Source organism: Podarcis filfolensis, assembly GCF_964270895.1.
Source record: "Podarcis filfolensis genome assembly, chromosome: 1".
Lineage (NCBI taxonomy): Eukaryota > Metazoa > Chordata > Lepidosauria > Squamata > Lacertidae > Podarcis > Podarcis filfolensis.
In genome coordinates, this window is record NC_139604.1 from 68,041,382 (window position 1) to 68,060,565 (window position 19,184).

Below are 19,184 nucleotides of genomic sequence, written 5' to 3' on the forward strand. Positions count from 1 at the left end.
CCATAGTTCACAACATAAAAATACAAGATAAAAAACACAAAATTAATATAATAATAATAATAATGATGATGATGATGATGATGATAATAATAATAATAATAATAAATCTGCTTTGAGGTTTTTTTTTTTAAAAAACAAGCAGCATATAATTTTTTTGAAATAATAATAAACTAGCTCATTGCACAAGGGAAAGAGAACACTAAATCCTTTTTTGTTCAGTAGCAAAACCTATCCCAAGCGCGTGCTTAATGCCCTGCTTTGTGGGTTGCATAGAAGCTAAGAAACTGAACAAATCTTCTAGATGGAATATTGACTCTGCTTTGAATGTGCTATGCGGCTTTTGCCAAGCTATTTTCTCTCAACCCAGTTCTCACCCATTCTACAACACAAGAGGAATAATAATAATTTTTAGTATGGAGGAAATAATAAAAATGCAGGGCTTTTGTTAAGATTGCAACTAAATAATGCATGTGAACACCTTGGGCAACTGAAAGCGAAATATAAGGGTTTATTATTAAAGGTAGTATAGAAGGAACAGTACAGAAATGGTGGTATAATTCAGGTTTGCAATCAATATTCCTGTTTCAATGTACCATATGAGAACCTTTGGCTCTGTTGAGGTCATTGGCAAAGCACACGTCAAGACTACACTCCAAAGATACAATTTGGCTCCATAAACATGCTATTTTTAGCTTTTAAAGATCTATTGCCTAGGAGCTGTGCCAAGCCATCAGCACAAGAAAATGAAGTGTTGCATCAACAAGAACAGGCCCAGCATGCAGCAAGCCATGACTGAAGCAGTAAAAATATCATATTATTTCCAAACTCACTTAATTCAGCAGGAGTAAAATCTTCTACGCCTCCCTAAATGCTTAGATTACTAGCTGAGTAAAGTACATTCAGAAAGGCTGCTCTTGGATGTGTATATGAAACTTAGTTAATGCCAAAAACAATGGTATTGTTTTTAGTAAGTTATACTAAGGCTGTGCATTCCGGCTGCAGGTGTCTGAAGCTGTGCACACATGACATTAGCCACAACCCATCTCTCCTGTAGTTTCTTGAGAAATACTGTTTAATGCATTTCCCCTCAAACCAGCTTCCATTCAGTTTGAAAACAGAAGCCACTTTCACTCCGCAGTTTAGCTGAGGTGTGAAAATTTGAAACAACTGTTGCACAAGCACAGATCACAGCTTCATGAATAGGAGTTGGGGAGTTGCATGCATAAGGAAACCAAACAGGTAATGCCCCCTCTGGTGTGTATAGCAATGTGCAAATGCAGCATGAAATGCTGCTGGGGGGGGGGGGGGAGCTAATGTGTACATAGCCAAAGTATCCCCATTGAATGGAAAGGCATGATATCAGTGCTGAAAGGCCACTACATTTCAGGATCTCCTGAGCTCAACAAAACTAGTGGCAGCAAGAAGCTGTTGGATTGAAAGCTGCTACGAGCATGGAGAGCCATTAGATTTGCAAAGGCTGAATAGTGGGAAATTGCTGCCAAACACAAATATGCATGAGTGCTTAAGGGGTTACTACAATAGAGCTGGATTCCTAGACTCAGCTAGGTCATGCCCCTTCTCCAAAGAGGGAGGGAGCGAAGCCTTCTTTTCCTGTTCAACTTTCTTTCCACAGCTTGTAACAGAATGTTTTTATCCAAGAATATTCTGCCTGTGTTCTCCTTTGCTGCTGCTTGGATAAATGCATGAATCTGACCTTTCGAATGTTTTGTAAGAAAAGCATTTAAAACTTACTTAACAGTGTATATATAGTCTGTTCAATGCTAAGAGTGGTAGAAAGAGGGAACCACTTCACAAAGCGAACAAAACTGGATTTGCAAAAAGTTTAACAGCCTACATTCCTAACACTTCACTGTGCTGCTTGACTTGGTGAGTTTAAACTCTGCTACTTGGAACTCCTGCTGGAGACTGAATTTAGCCTTGCATTTTGAATTCAGGCGCCCCGATTCTTTCATTATTCACCCCACACATGTAGGTCACAGGGATTCTTATTTCTCTTCCCACATGAACTATTCTACAAAAGCAGTCATTTTCAATGGTTGACTCTGCTTGCTGCTGCCAAAAGCCCATTCATCTTAGGACTTAGTGGTCTTGTGACTGCAGCCATCAGCAGATCATTTGCTCTCTGGCTCCACTCAACCAGCTGGCAGATGTACACCCCAGGAAAGGCAAGCATGTTTGTGTAAAAAAGTAAGATGAATTCCCTACCTCCTTCACCCACCACAAATCACTATAGTTCCCCACTAAATCTAAAATATGTCTGATCGGTGGTGTGTGTGTGTGTTTCACCCATGATGGGTGGAATTTATTGTTACGAAGGCTGTTAGAGCTAGATTTTCACGGGACTTGCTTTGGCACAGACAAAATGTAGCAAACATCCATCAGGAGAAATACATTCATATACCTGACACGGAAACCTAGTTTAACTTACAGCTTTTTCTCATCACCAGGTAGTCTCCACATTCATCTTCTATTGGCAAAAATATTTCCGGAACCACAATCAGGATGCGGCGTTTAGGAGGAGGATTTATACTCCAAGTACATTCTGTGTTTGCAGGATAATTTCCAGGATAGTTTGGGGATTCAATGTATCCAGTATACTCTCCAAGCTCACCACCACAGTGCTTGTCTGGAAAAAAGGAAATATGTTACCCATAGTCAGGGAAGAGGGGAAAGCAATATTCACACCTGTGCAATGCCACCAGCAGCAATCACAACTGATACAATTACTTTGGCTACTATTTAGGAATCATGCATATCTTTTATTCCTTAGACCATTTTTATTGAATAGCTGCTTCAAGATGACTAAAAACAAAGGAGCAAAATCCATATACAGTACAGCTTTGTCTGTGGAAATAAATGGCAGAAAAAGCAGGAAATTGGTATTATCTGGGAGGCATTTACAGCTGCCTTTTCCAACCTAGTGTCCTTTCAGATTTTTGGACTACAACTCCTATCAGCCCCAGCCAGCATGGCCAATGGTCACGGACAATAGGAGCTGTAGTTCAAAACATCTGGAGGGCATCAGTTTGGGAAAGGCTGGTTTAGTGTTTAGAGAAAGCCTGGCCTGGAAGAATTGCCTTAGGCTTAGGGTCTAGAACTTGGCACAACTGAAGCAGAAGCTGTTGGAGAGGACACCAACAGCTCCTTCCTATGTCCACTGATAAGGGCTACTTGGACACTGATACCAAAGAAAGCAATGAAGTCAGGTTAGGAAAGCCTACATCCCAAAGCAGGATATGGCTAACAAGGGGTGATTGCTGTTGGGTGGGGGTATGGCTTCTGCTCACTTAAGGAAAGACCAATAGCATCTATCCCCACTGCAGTTGGTACTAGGTCCTTTCATTTTGGACTGACTACAACATAGATTATCAATATTTACCTTTGCAATGAGTTACATTTGTTGATCCATCATAATCAGTGGTTGTGTTTCCAGGGCATGAAATGCAGTAATTCTGTCCAAACTCAGGCTGGTATGTTCCAACAGAGCAGCGGATACAACGATGTGTTGTAGTGTTGTAGAAATGACCAGGTGAGCACTGCACTGTAGAAGAAGGTGAAAAAGCAACATGCTACAATAACTTTGGTAAGCTGTGACATGATTAACTGCAGCCATTCCACTGAATGACAGTTCATCCAACATGCACACTGCCACAGATGAAGAATGTATATGTTAATTTCACTTGGGAGTTCACACTGTGGGCATCTATCTGTGGGCATCCATCACTTAGCAGGAAGTTTCAGTGCATGTGGAATCTGGCAAAATAAATATGTATTCACCCCACAAGAAGGTATATGCGTGGTGTATGCATGCAATTCCTTTAAGAAAGTTAAGTCCATAGAGGTAGGGCAGGGTTGGAGAACCTATGGCCTTGACTACAACCCCCCAAATTCCTTCCCATTGTTCATGCTGGCTAGGGGTGCTGGGAGTTGGAGTCCCAACAACATCTGGACAGCTTCAGGTTTCCCACTTTTGATGTAGTAAAAAGTCCTGAGGATTAGTCGATCCTGCTTGAATATGTTCTTTCTAATTAGTCTCTGCCCAACAAGCACTTTGGGCCATGTGTATGAATGGAAAAGGGAGGACTTGCCTCCAGCATGATTTGAGTGATTTCCAGCTGCTCAACCCCACTCCCTTGCCTCAGAGCTCATCAGTGGCTCTGCTGCTTATCAAAGTGAGGCCTAAAGGTGATACCAAGGTCTACGGCAGGAAATGTCACCTGCTTTGCACAGTGGCAGCATCGTAGCCAATGAGGTTATCTAAGGCACGGCTATTGCCACCATGGCGACACCATGTTGTTCCTGACACTGGATGTGAATGTGAGTTTTATTGTGAGAATGAGCACTTCTTCTGGCTATTAAACAGGATCAGTATTCTAAGTAAATGAATAGACTAGATCTCCAACTTTCATATTTGCAGTTGAAAGGAATGCTTTCACCCTTAAAAGGTAGAAATGAAAAGTGTGGTTGCCTATGTTCCTCGTGCATCCGTGGTTCTTACCTTTAGTCTCACAATTCTGAAACACTGTTGCACCGGTAAGTTTTGTCATCAAACCTCCACCACAGGTAAAACAAGATGTTCGACCTGGCTCAGGCTGATATGTCCCCAAAGGACATGCAAGACAAGGCTTAAATCCATCAACTGAGTATTCGCCTGGTGAGCACTGTCCTGTAGGAGAGGGGAGAGAATATACATTACTGTAAGCCAGAGGTTTTCAACCTTTTTGATTCCACAGCTCCCTTGACCAACTGCATTCTTTCTGTGGTGCCCTGTGGGGCTCAGGAGCCCAGTTATGTCACCTCTTGCCTGCAGAGCTGGCAGCCTCTCACCCTCAGCCTCCTCTCCTTGGGAGTCCTCTGGGCAGCTGCAGCTGCACCCCACCCCAGTCTCTGAGCTGCCCCACCCAAGAGAGGTGCCTTCTCCTACTGCCCCACAGGGGCCTGGGAAGCACCCCCTGGTCAGCCCCAGAGGCACCATTCACCTAGGGAGCTTGTAGCCAGGGCCGTTGCAGCAAACAGCTGTGCAAGCCTTTGGGATGCAGAAATGCAAGAGGGCATCAGAGGAGGGATGGAAGGAAAGAGGGACAGAAGCCAGTGTTGGTCGTAGCACCCCTGACCATTCAAGGCACCCCAGGGTGCCATAGCACATTGGTTGAAAACCACTGCTATAAGCCATGAATTTTTTGGCAAGCCTATAATATACTGGAGCCTCAGTTGGTGGAAAGTCCTATTGCAAGATAGAAAATGATAGTTATTAAGAATCTGAACTAAATGCAGTTCAAAATAAAAATAGGAACTTGCAGCTAAATAGGTGTCATAATCTGGCCACTGACGTGCATCCAATTCTGAGAGTTACCTAATCCTGGAACTAGAAATCAGCAGTTGCCATTCTATTACATTGTAGATACATAGCTAATTCTTGTATTTCTTTTTAGAAAGTACTAATAATGTATAATGTATAATGTATTTATGATGTTCCATTAAGGCAAAATCCAAATCCAACCACTTAACTGACTACGTTGTGAATTTATCCTTCCAGAAATGGAAAGTCCAAATGCAAAGAGAAAATGCAGGGTTTTCATGATATTTGAAAAGCCTCCTTTTAGAGTCTGTAAAGCACACTTCTGAACTAAACTGGCATTACTAATCAAAGTATTAGAAATGCATTCACTTTACCATGGGTACAGCACCCACATACAGAGGAATTCTGTCAGGCAAAATGGGGCCCAGTGCTCCCACTCTCCTCCCCACCTGCACCCAGGCACCACAACAGGCTACTATGAGAAATAGGACCTCTTCATGTACCTTTCATATCCCCATGCAACATACCTTTCAGACACAGTCATGGAATGTCTAATAAGCCATGTAGAAAAAATTAGGTCCAGGCCCTATCACTGAGCCTTTAGTATTATTTTCTACATTCCTAAACTGCTTTGGTACCGATATACTATACAGACCGAGCTAACCTACTGGAACTGATTATATACCCATATCCATCCTCTGCAGCTTCTTTATGTAAATCTCCAAGCAATATGTCTTCCAAACTTGCAGCAAGCTGATTGCCATGGCAGGCCAAATGATTAGGACTGTTCTGCAAGACATGGGATTACTGCTGCAGCTGTTTGGCTAAGCTGTGAAGTTCTGTCCTTTTAAAGAGCTGGTAAAACTAAAGCTGTTAGCTTTGGTTTATAGCTCTGATAAATCACTTCAATGAATGGTTGTTTTTGTTAGGGGGGGTTAAATTGGCCCTGGCATCATTTCAAGTTATTTAAGTTTGCAGCAAATAAGGCATTAACTGGTCATGATCAGGGATGAGGAATTTTGTTTACAGCTAATGAACTGAGTTTAATAGGGAGTGCCGCCTTGGCTTCTGAATAAAAAAGAAGCATGGAGCTGTATGCGCTTAATGCACCAAGGAAGAAAGAAAATTGCATGCTTAAATACTGACCCGTAGGTCATGACATCAAAAGCCCAATTTTTTTCCTCCAACACTTTTGAGGTTGTAAATATAGCCAATGCATGTTACAGAGCTGTTAAAATGTGAACTATCTAATGGATATGGATTTCTTCTTTTGTTCTGTGATGAGAGTTTTAAGACGTGCCACCTCAGCTACCAATATCCATTTGCTCTATCAATAAAGAGGCAAACTACATTATACTAAAACAACATATTGTAGAAAATTTCTGGAGACTACTATACAGTGGTAACTCGGGTTAAGAACTTAATTCGTTCCGGAGGTCCGTTCTTAACCTGAAACTGTTCTTAACCTTAAGCACCACTTTAGCTAATGGGGCCTCCCGCTGCTGCTGCGCCACCAGAGCACGATTTCTGTTCTCATCCTGAAACAAAGTTCTTAACCCAAGGTACTATTTTTGGGTTAGCGGAGTCTGTAACCTGAAGCGTATGTAACCTGAAGCATATGTAACCTGAGGTACCACTGTACTTTAGAGTAGAGAACTTCATGACTGACCGCATCTCCTTGCCATAAGCTCCCAGGATCACAGAAATTTAAATGCCACAGAGAAACATTTTAAACAAGCCTTCCTTTCTCTTATTAATAATAATTGGTGAATGACCTTTTTATCCATAATATATTAAGCATATATAAGCACAATAAAAATATATAAATAGAAATACAGAATTTATCACTACTGTAGCTCTTCAAATATTTATGCTAAACATTTTTCCCAACAGAAGGAAGCGCCTTCTCAAAACCAAATTCAGGTCTGTGATCCTCCTATATAAAAGGATGCAGTTTTATTTATACAAAGGAATCCTGAGCTCCCTTAATATAATAGAGCTTGCTCATTTCCCCTAAGTGCAACATTCCAGATTCTTATTAACCAACTTTTGACATCAGACACAGTTTGATCTTTTCCAGAGTCTGGGCATGCATACATACTGGCAGCCACAATTAAATTCTGAATATATTTTTTCTTCCTGACTGCTCCCTGGATATTTCCTACAAGCAGAACTTCAGGGGAATTTGGTAATGCAAATCTTGCCATTGTACAAATAATGTAAGAAAATCAGTAATTATCTTAAGAGAACTGAGAGGTCTTACAGGATCCCCTTTCCTCTATTATATTTTATATTCCTCTATATTCTTTAAAATCAAACTGACTCATATGTGTTAAGGTATGACAAAGAATCATAGATGTGGGAGGTCATCTAGCCCAAATCTCTGCCAATGCAGGAAATCTGCTGCTATAGCATCATTGGTTAGCTACACTTTAAAACAATGTTGACATAAATGTATAAACTGTATAGGAGAATATTTTATCATTGCCCACATTTCTATATGTCTGGCAAAAAAAGAGAGAAAAAGCGAAAGGTCTTATTCCTCTTAGTAAACTACATTTTCCAGATACAGAATGTTGCACAGATTACAGTGTCTGAAATATCGTAAAATATTGGACAAATTTAGATTAATGGAAGCTGATGTGCTATAGCCAGCATGGGTCATCTTCCTTCTGTCTAAGACTGTTCCTTAGTTTTCTTTTATTTCCACTTTCCCCCAAACTGGTGCAAGAATCTGATACCGAACTGATCAAAGAAGCACATGGCAAGGATGTACTGGAAGCTGGCAACTTTACCTCTCTTCAGGCTGCATTTCCACGTTATCTCCAGATGCATCAGTGCAAACAACACTGGGAAGGTGAGTACAGTAATGAAATGTATCCACACCCATATACATATTGATCGCTGTCTACGCCAAACCTGCATACACATGCAGCGCAGACACTGTCCAGACCAATGTAAACATGGCATGTGAGAAAAGAAGGCTGAACTAATGGGTGCTTTCAAATCATACCAAGGAGGAAGAAGCAATAGTGTTCATGACTCTGTAAGGTGTAACATCCTCACCTCCACATTCAGATATACTGTGAGCTCCAGCTGTTTTTTGGTTTCCGGGATTCTGTGGGTTTGGGCAAGGTTCACAAGTTATTTGGCCTTCATTGTCTTGGTAAGTTCCATTCGGACATAGAATGCAGCTTTCTTGCTCCCCATCGTAATATGTTCCAACACTGCAGCTAGCTGAGAAGACAAGAGAAACTGTCAGCAACAATGAATCGGTGATCATCTATGGGATGGATGAAAATGGGGATACCAGAAGGCAGAGAATTGAGTCCCATTATTTTTTACTTTGGGATGTTTTTTTCATGGTCATATTTAGGGTCAGGAAGTAAATTTTCTGTCTGGTCACATACAGGGGAAGGCTTCTGCTTTCCCTATAAATAGAAAAATTGACCCTCAAGTAAAGGCTTGATCATCTGTTCTGTTTCAAGAAGACTGCTCTCAGGTTTTTAAAAACCATCTACAGAAACCCAAATGGATTGTCCTACTTTGTGAGGGGTTGGCTTACATGGACTTTAAGTGTTTTTGCTCTCTGATTGTGGCAGAACCATAGGTCAGTGAAAATGTTTCAAGTTAAATAACTGGTAACAGGACTGATTGATAAACTCCTCTTCTCTGGGATAATTATAGCATAGAATACTTGGCTAACTAGACTACTGAAGTATAAGGCAACTTCCTGTTTAATTTCACTTCAGTGAAAGGAAGTAGAGTGACTCTCTCCCACCAAAATCAGTGGGATTTCAAAGTTCTTTGACTAACTATCCACAGCTACTGTCTGGGCTTTTGCATATTTAATAGTTTGAACAGAAGCAGCAGAAACAATCTCTCATTGGTATGTTTGGGAAAGAGACCTAAAATTGTTTGTTTGTTTGTTTGTTTGTTTAAATTATTAGTACCCCGCCCATCTCCTTGTCTTACTCCTCCCCGCCCCTCAAAATAAGGACTATATATTTCTGACCATTCTTTACAGAGTTATGTATCCTATCAAAGGACTGGTTCCCAGTCAGATAGTCCTCAGATAGTTCTTTCCATGGCTGTAAAATATAACCCTTTCCATCTCCATCCTATTAAAAGAGACCCTTATGCAGCATTCATTAGAATGGCCACACTATAAATGAGCTAAGTCTTTTCAGAAATATTTAAGGTCAATGCTTGCTTGTGAAATGTTATCCTCTATGATGTGTCCAGTTCCCTGAAAATCAAAGAGTGGGTGTGTCAGTGTGCACATTTTTAAAGCTACTGAAGCACAACTGATCACTCTGTATGGAGCAAAAACTGAAATAAAAATGTCGCCGCAGCCTTAAATGCTTCTGTACAAATATTAGTTTAAAAATTAAGCTGCAAAGTTTTAGTCCCACAGAATAAAGCACAAGGTGTGCCACACAGTACAAAAAAAGTCTGTTTTCACAACAAAGAGCAACGACTTGGAAATAATGGCACTACATCAAGGATTCAGCAAGCTTTCTTTGCCTGCTTTTTATTTCCCCACAACCTGCTTGTTTTCCTTCAAATGAGCTGAAGAACCATTTGCCTTCAGCAGGATTCATTCCTATAACCACAGTCTTTGTTTGTCTTCAGTGACCATTAAAATCCTATTCTTAATCACTGCAACGCTTTGAAAAAGTGAAAGCTATTCTGATGCAAAAGAAAGAGGGGGAGAAAGGCAACTCCAGGGAGCCAGGAATAGTAGTTATAAGGACATTTAAAGGCTCTTTCACTCTATTCAATACTTTTAGCCTTTAAGATTTTGATGCCATGGACAAACTCTATAGTGTCTCCATGATGGAAAAAGGTGAGCCTCATAAAAGAGGTCGTGATCCACAACTAACTGTTCCCCTAAGAGCCATGCCCTGACTTTATAAGAAAAACACAAAAACCCGATGGAAACTTATTTCTAAGCAGCCCTCTGTATTGTTTTAGGATCTTTTTGTGTTGGTGTTTATTGGTTCACAAGCTGTGGTCATATGGGTAAATTATGCGCATTAGGAGTTAGGTCTTGAGTCTATTATTCCTTAAGCAGCAGGTTGGCAGAATAGCCAGCTATTTATCTCTGGTTTGGAAAATTTATTCCCCTCTCCCCCAGCACCTCTTTCAAGATCTTTTCATTTGAAAGGAAAGAAAGTTGCAAGATGTTGGGAATCAGATACACGGAAAAAAACAGCAGGGGGGGGAATTTCTAAACAGAAAGTTCTTTGTGTCACTTTTTCTTTTTAGGAAAAATAAAACTGAGCCACAGTGAAAGTTAATGTTCTTTTGGTGAAGTGTCACTTTATATGCTTACAGTACAACAAAGACTGACTGAAAGACGCATTTGTGCCCCGTTACACAATTTTTAAAAAATCAGCGCTGATGATGGAAGTTAAAATCAAACAACATTAAAATGCAAACACTGAAAACACCATCCTAACAACATCATAATATAGATAATAAAACCTAAAATAACAGCATCAGATTTACTAAACATTTAAAGTCTGCGCAAATGCCTAATGTGTGCTTCACATGCCTATACTTGGAACAGTTAACAACTTACTGTGTGAAGGGGAGATTCGTTTATGAATATAGAGAGGGTAAAAACTGGGAAACACTTGCCCTTCTAAATTTATGGAGTTCAGAAGGATACAAATACAGCCTATTCACACGGTTTATTAGCCCTCATGCAGCCAGCCCACTGGATGCCACAGCTGAGCATTACAGAAATGAAAAGGAAAGAGTCACCCTGAGTCTTGTCCTCACACACTTCCCCTGCCATCTCCCCTGCAATTGGCCGCAATGAGGACTTTAGCAGAACTTATTCTCACTTTCCACTAATCCTCGCTTGTCATGTTGCACAAATCAGAGATTGTGGTTTAATATATGACTCGTGGTTTGAAGATGGCTTGCTCTGAAACTGACTAGAATTAGCAGTTTGAAAAGTTTCTGATCCATACATAAGGTCATATGAGGTTTTATGGAAAGTGAAGTTAAACACTGTTGAAGCTCACCTCTCAGCTGTGCAGGAAGGGAAAAAAAGAGGAAGGTAGAAATGTGTGAGCCCAAGACCCATGGTGGCGTCTTCCTGCTAATGCCCGTAAAGCTAAATCATGGTTTCTTTTTCCTGTCTCCACCCCACTTGGGTTATCTGTGCCCACAGCCAATCAAAGTGAGGTTTCCCCGCTCAGCACTTTGCGAGACGCTCCACTCTGGTGGAATTCCACTGCACTGCATCACCAGACTCTGGTCTTTCTTAGCTTTCTGTCACCGTTACGTACGCGTTAGATCAATGCATCTGATCACATCTGTGCTCACCACATTTGTTGCCCACATGCCTTTGACCCAGGCCACAGACTTCTTGTGTTTCCAGCACCCTGGCAGACTTCCTGGCCACATCATGATTCACACCAGACAGGCGAATATGGAATTGTTCTTTATTGATCACCTTCCGCAACGTTCTAATTGCTTTACGAAGTCTTTTCTCAGTCCTCTTACGTGCACAGCTCAGATTGCATGTTTCTAGAAAGGTACAGGTGGTCGCGATCAAGAGCAGAAAGCACTAAAGTGCAACAATACTAGATTCAAAAGAGTTGTCAGTGCAATAATGGTAGACTATTAACTATGGCAATACATTATTCTGTGTTAAACTTTTCAATATACCCAAAACAGACAGCAATTAAATGGTGAACATCTAGTGATAGTAGCTTTCTGACCATAGGGGAAATGAATATTAAAGCTTTAAAACAGGAGATACTTTTTTCTTTTTGCATGAAGGTGAAAGTGAAAGAGAGAGAAATCAAGGAACAAACTGCAATAAAGCTCCCTCAAACCCATAATTTTTCAAATGTATTGTGGGTTCCTTTCCAACCAACCTGTCACCTCCTTTTGGTTTGTTTCAAGCTCAAAGTCTGCAGATATAAACATTTCTCTAGCTGCCTTCAAGCTGCTGAGGTCTCCAAGAGTTCTCTTGCCAGAACTGCACGTCAGATTTACATAGTAGAAGTTCTTCTCCATTACTGAATTATGTTTCTCTGTGTGAAGAAAATTAAAGGAAGCAAGAGCCATCTATGCTGTAGGGCCTTTCTAAGGCTTGATAAATGTTGCCGAGAAAATGGTTATGGGGCTGTATGATTCATTCCAGATGCTAACAAACGACAAGCAACTGCACTCGATGGTGTATGGTACAGTCTGGTATTTGGACACATTTTCTATTTTATTAGACTAAAACCAGTGCCAAGGTCTTAATGCTGCCCAAATTAGTTTATTGAAAATTAGCTCCAGTGTTCCTTTTACACGCTTAAACCAGCTATGACAAAGCTCTACACCATTAAAAGTTCAAACTTGGACTGCCAGGACCTCAGTCAGTTTGCTACTAGGAAGATTTGCATGGCTATAGTTCTAAGCATTTGCTCACATATTGCGTTTCTTTTAAGAATGAAAGGAAACGTATCGAGGTGGCCCTAGGCTTGTGATTAGGTACCATGTCTGGGAGTCCAGACATTTACTGCGTCACTTGTCAGCAAACTAATCTGGAAAAATTTACAGCGGCACCTCAAACATGGGCTGAGCTGTGTACCTTTGCATCAACAAGAAATCAACTCAGTCAAGATGTATTCAACACTTTTCCTGGTGATGCACATACATAATCACTAGCCTTTGGGACAGATCCCATTTAGACTGCCCATATGTCCCCCTTCCCCCTTAATTGCCCTGTAACATAACTTGATAGGTAATCTGAAGTTCTCCAGCCATGGTTCTTTAAGCTGTAATGCTTTCTAATCTTTAAGCCTTCCCCATTACACACCTGATGTACAAGCACACATTCTGACTGCAAAGGTTCCTGTCTATTTTGCACTCTTGCCACAGCCCCCATTCTCTTTCGTCTTGGACTCAAAAGTCCATTTCTTCACCTGACCAATATTGGTCAGGGCAGCCTTGCTCCAACCCAGTTACTGACATTAACACTGTACCATCCCTCACGCAGCCTTGCCTATGACTGGCTACAGAAATTATTGTAGACTATCAAACTATAGAAAAATTATCTTAAACTCCTCTCATTGGATTCTTCTGCAGCTGAAGCTATTTTCAAACTCGGATCACCTTAGGCTATACATGTGTTCAGTTCCATGATGGGTGTTGGCTCCATATCCCACCTGGCACCTAACAATGGGTTATTAGGTGAGGAGGTCTGAAGCACCACATAGCAGCAGAAGTGAAAGGAGGCCTGGACCTGTCCTATCGCCCTACCGTTGGACAGAGCGGTTGCAGGGAAGCAGAATAATAGTGTTCTGACTAATCATGTATCTATAGTGCATGATCATGACCAAACATTACCAAGGTCCTTCAAAAAGTAACTACAACTACACATCACAAACCACTGGGAGCCTCTAGCATTTACTGATCTACAAAATTAACCCGCTTTAATCACGCATATTCATCCATACCTGGTATTATATGATGAAGGGCATCTTGAAACATCTTACTCTTTCTCAAGTTACATTTTCCTTCATTAAATTTAAAGGTTACGCTTGTCCTGATGGTAGAAAGATCTTCAGGAAGAAACATTAAAATTGTTACTTTCCTATGCAAGGACGTAAAACCAAGCAGGTAACTCGGGTGGCTTTCGAACACTGCATCATCAACACTTTGAAAAGAAAAAGTGACCACCTGCTTCTCTCTCCAAGAGAAAGAGCTTTCACATAAAGTCAAAGCAAAGCAATAAGCAGTTTGTGGAATGCTCTTCCCAGAGAAGCTCACCAGGTGCCTCCATTATACATTGTTAGGCACCAGGGGAAAATGTTCCTCTTCAACCAGGCCTTTGGCTGATTAACATTCTATGTCCTTTTAAAAGTGTTTGGGGGTTTCTTTCTTTTTTTCTTCGTTTTTATTATGTATTTTGTGTTTTTATTTTGTATTTTTATGCTGCAAACTGCCCTGAAATCTTCAGATGAAGGATATTTTAAAACTTAATAAACAAAGACAACATTTGCAATTCATCCGCTCCACTAATGCCATATGAATACTATTCCTGGCAACTGGTAGACTGTATAGCAGCATCCCTAATGCATTTAAAAGCAGAACCATCCCTTCTACTTCTTATTTTCATGTGTGAATGCTGTTGCTTTTGGATCCAAAGCCTACACAAATGAGGGATGTATCACCAGGCTTGGGGAAAATCCCAAAGTTTGCAGAACTACAAAAAAACTTTAGGGGAGAACGATGGGTTATGTTGGGGTGGGGAAACAGCTTAACAAGGACTGAGTGTGCTTAATGGTGGCCATGGGATGCTAACTGACAAGTGGAGCATGGAGAACAGAAAATGGTAGCAATGACAATCCTGTAGGACTGAATAGGAACACATTTTATTAAAGGTGCCACTCGTAAAGTCTGCCTTACACTGAGACACACTAATGATCCACCTAGACCAGCACTATGCGTCCTGAGCACAAGTCACTGCCAAAGACTGCTCCAAACCCTGCTAACCTGAGATGATTTTACAAGAGATACCTATGAATGAAGTTGAGATCTTTCCCTCTGCCACTGATCTATGCACTGTCTTCAAGAATCTACAAAAGGCTACTCTAGTTTGGTTGCCCTTTTTAACAAAACAGCAGCACAAAACTTGGGTTGCAACATTTATTCAGTTAATTGTTTAAAAACCTTAGGATCAGTTTTAAAAAGTGCCCCCAATTAACTGGGAAGCAGATTGGTTTTTTCAAAAAATTGCCAATAAAAGCACTTGCAGAATCCAAGGTTGGCAGTGCCATCTTAAAAAACACCCCCTTTTTTTTTCCTTACAAGGAAATGCCTCTTCTATGAGGGTACCTGCTACAATAAAGTGAGTATTTTCTGCATAACTGTTTTATTCAGATGCAAATTTAGTCAGATTAGTAAATTAATTGACCACAATTTCTTTGATTAAGCAGAACCCTTAAAAGATATAAACCAGCCCAAGCCCAACATGGAAAAATATATAGCAGATAATTTACCTAGAGCAGTTGACTCACTGGCATTTTGTTTTTTTTTCTTAAGTGGAGAAGGGCTGCCACATTTTATATTGTAGGAATCTTCAAGGCCTAAGAGACAGATCATAAAGCTATACAATAAAACAGAAACACATACTAGAATACTACTGAAATATATTCCTGGAAGCTCAATCCAGTTTCTGAATAGACTCTCAAGCTTACAGTACTAAGGCACAAGTGACGCATCACTAAGTCTGGCACGCATATTTATTTATTTTGAATATTTTGTCTGCCAAGTGATTTTCACAAGGGAAATCTGGTATAAATTCATGTAGCAGGAGATGAATACTACAGAATGTGCATATGGGTAGTGGCATATGATTTAATGAATATTTCCAGAATTTTTCTAGGGTTTCTATTCTTTTACTTAGAAATAACAACAACAAAATAATCACTGTGCTCTGCATGACTTACCAGAGGTCAGATGAATGTCAGAGGGGCAGATTAAAAAACACCTATTGCTTCCATCAGTCTTAATGCAGTGCAGAGATATTTTGGGTAAACTGACATCAGGCATGGACCTTTCTATAGGGCAAAATACAGATACACACAGAAGAAGAAAACTAATGACAGATATGGTTCTAAAATGCAAAAGTGAAGCTATGCATGGCACAAAATCAATATTGATGAAGAAGGAAGGCACAAACAGTATATATACATTTCCTCTTTTCTATAAAATACTGAAATTGGTGTTTTTTTAATGCAGGCAACCACAAAAGGAAAAAACAGCCCAGATTAAAAGCACAGGAAAGAAAGCATCAAAGACCTGAAAGTATCTCCTGTTTTGTTTTGTTTTTAAGCCAGCTTTGACAGACAGCCATGATGGCCAGTTAGAAACAAAATAGTACTGCAGGCTGAAGACATACAATAGATTTTTCAGAGGACTGGCTGCAATTTGAAAGATGGATCACTGCTCTTAGTATCACACTTTCACCTCATGGTAAGCAGATTCTAAAGATATTTGACTGCTCCAGAAACCTGGTTCACCAGATGCAACGGTGATAAAAGAAACATGGATGTATGATAAGAGAAGTGCACTCTCTTTCAGATCACTTCCAGCTCTTAAAAAGTACTGTCTGCCTTTGGCCGTGATAATGCGGATCCACACTGCTGTGCTCAATGGATCATTGTTATCAAAATTGCTTCAAATGTGCAGGAAACCAAAGTTGTAAAAACCATTGGGGGCTCTTGAATCTTACCAACACAGTCCTTTTTGTTCCAGTGTAATTTGTGGCCAGCATCACAGTGGCACTCATAATCCCCCAGTGTGTTTACGCAGGTATGCTGGCAGCCACCATTGTTGATGCTACACTCATTGACATCTATAGCAGAATAGGGTGGGGGAAGAGAGACATTTAACCAAAAAATTAGTGCAGTTCCTACTGTGCTCAGCATAGAGTAGCACATGCAAAACTACTGCTGGGTACAATAATACATTCACTATGCTAGGGGTAGCCAATGTGGCACCTGCCAGATGTTGCTGGATTCCAGCTCCACCCATATCCATGACCATTGGATATGTTGGCTGGGAGTCCAACAAAATCTGGAGGGCACAAGTTGGCTACTGCTGGACTATGGTATATATAGAAAGTGTGGCAAGATCTCTCTCTCTCTCTCTCTCTCTCTCTCTCACACACACACACACACTTAATTGTAAGCCTGTAAAATTCAATAGAATTTTGGGCCAAATAAGTGAGCTTAGTTCTGAAGCCTGGGGAACCGAAATATGCATATATATTATTTTATTAATCACCCTTTCTTCTAAGAGCCCAGGGCATAAGAACCCAGGATGCATAGCACAAGATAAACAACAAAATACATTACTAAATAAATGCATACAAAACTAAGATATTACAAAATAACAAATGACAAAACCCAGACACATGATTTGTCTTGCTCTAGATAAACCATAAGCCGCAACCAATGTTTCTTATTGGCTTAGAGTGGGTGCTTTGTCTGGAGCAAAACAAACCACAAGTGTAGGTTTGGACAACATGCTAAGCCAGGGGTCAGTAAACTTTTTCAGCAGGGGGCCGGTCCACTGTCCCTCAGACCTTGTGGGGGGCCAGACTATATTTTGAAAAAAATAATAATGAGCGTATTCCTGTGCCCCACAAATAACCCAGAGATGCATTTAAATAAAAGGACACATTATCTACTCATGTAAAAACACGTTGATTCCCAGACCGTCCGCAGGCCAGATTTAGAAGGCGACTGGGCCGGATCCAGCCCCTGAGCCTTAGTTTGCCTACCCATGTGCTAAGCCAAACCATGACTTAACTCACAGCAGAAGAGCCAGAGGTGGAGTAAAGTGTCACGGTTTGGTTTAATGTTATGTCGGAACCAAAATAAAATGACTTGAAGACCCAGGCTTTCCCCACAGAAACATTTTAAAACCATAAGAGACTGTAAATGACTTACTCAGCTTGTCAAAGCTACATCTACATATTTCGGTTAGAAAAAACTAAATTACTAAAAACTAAACTAAAAACATAATCTGTTTTTTGAAACCTTTTTGGATTAGGGCCTAGCCTTGGAGGTAGCTACCGTGCATAATACCTGCTGAAACCAATGGGCGTTTTGCAGGCAGCCATTCTGCAAAACCTCTCTCTTAGTACCCAAGTGTGGAATGCAACTGTTTGTTCTAATAGACATAGTTGCTTTCCAGTAAAAGTGAGAAGGAAAAGTTACTTCAGCAAATGCATGATAAATACACAGTTAGTAGTCTTTTGCTTCAAACTGACCAAAAAAGAGAAAGGCAAACATCTGAAAAATCTGCAACACTGGGTTTAAAACCCACATTTCCAATTGATGTTAAAGATGTTAAAGACAGCACAAGCAATAAGAATGCCAGCAAGAACTTTATATATACACTCACCTCCACAATGTGTGAAGCCATAGAGTGTGTATCCTTTGTTGCAAGTACACTCAAAAGTGCCTGGATGATTGATGCATATATGGTCACATGTTCTTTCAAATGTACATTCATCAATGTCTGCAATTTTTAAAGGGACACTTCATTATTTCACATTATGATTAGGAGACATTTATATACTAGGAAAGCTGGATGAAAAGAAAAGTACTCGATTTTTTTGAAAAAGTAGTGGATTTTAAAACACCATGAGACAGTTAGTATATCAAATGTGGCAAACCAAAGAGTAGAACTGCTGTTCAAGTGAATTCTTATGCTTTTTTAGACCACTGAAAACATTTTGTTATAAGGCAGCTGAGACCAGGCAAAGAGGAAACAATATTTCTCAAGCAATACTTAACTTTCCTTCTTCTTTTTCCTACTGACTTAACAACGGTATAAAACATTGGTCTACTGATTAAAATGCCACTGACTGCAGAATAATAAAGTGGTTCTTTGTATCTCTGGGCAGGCAAAATATAGTAAGTCGATAGCCAGCAGGTATTTTCTAAAAATAGAGGTGTTGGAACTTGAGGTTCTTTAGAAACTTTCCCTAACCAGCCAACCTTCCTAATAATCCAAGCAGGGAGGGGACAGCAAGGAAGGAAGGTGCAGTTGCTCAGAGAAAAATAAAAAAGTAGTGTTTATTGCATTGCAAGGGCCAAACTAAACATTACACACAGATGCATGTAACATCATTCTGATTGTCCATTAAAAGGTGGGAAAGACAGTTTGGAGGCAGGTGTGGGGAGGTGAGAATGAAATAGCTGTAAGGGTGTGCCTTTTCTCACCTGCTATTTCCACTCTCCACATTGCCTCTTAAAACAGCTCCTTCCTCCAACACAGATTTTAATAAATATTTTCTTCAATTTAAAAAGGAGGCCACTGCTCTGGAGGAAAT

At 40.4% G+C, this 19,184-nt stretch overlaps 1 protein-coding gene across 4 annotated transcripts in view; it reads right to left on the minus strand.

The window, feature by feature from the left end:
• Positions 1-19,184, minus strand: part of SCUBE2 (signal peptide, CUB domain and EGF like domain containing 2) — a 46,516-nt gene that overhangs the window by 3,659 nt on the left and 23,673 nt on the right. For 2 of the 4 annotated variants that reach the window (XM_083597986.1, XM_083597987.1), the window contains 11 exons: positions 18,251-18,367; positions 16,572-16,694; positions 15,787-15,897; positions 15,337-15,423; positions 13,792-13,896; positions 12,220-12,378; positions 11,663-11,866; positions 8,387-8,557; positions 4,520-4,687; positions 3,401-3,562; positions 2,450-2,647 (listed from right to left, as the gene is read on the minus strand). In XM_083597986.1, coding sequence (XP_083454112.1) covers positions 2,450-2,647; positions 3,401-3,562; positions 4,520-4,687; positions 8,387-8,557; positions 11,663-11,866; positions 12,220-12,378; positions 13,792-13,896; positions 15,337-15,423; positions 15,787-15,897; positions 16,572-16,694; positions 18,251-18,367 — 1,605 coding nt within the window. The remainder of the gene's footprint in view (positions 1-2,449; positions 2,648-3,400; positions 3,563-4,519; positions 4,688-8,386; positions 8,558-11,662; positions 11,867-12,219; positions 12,379-13,791; positions 13,897-15,336; positions 15,424-15,786; positions 15,898-16,571; positions 16,695-18,250; positions 18,368-19,184) is intronic. The other 2 variants (XM_083597989.1, XM_083597988.1) reach the window with 1 other exon arrangement.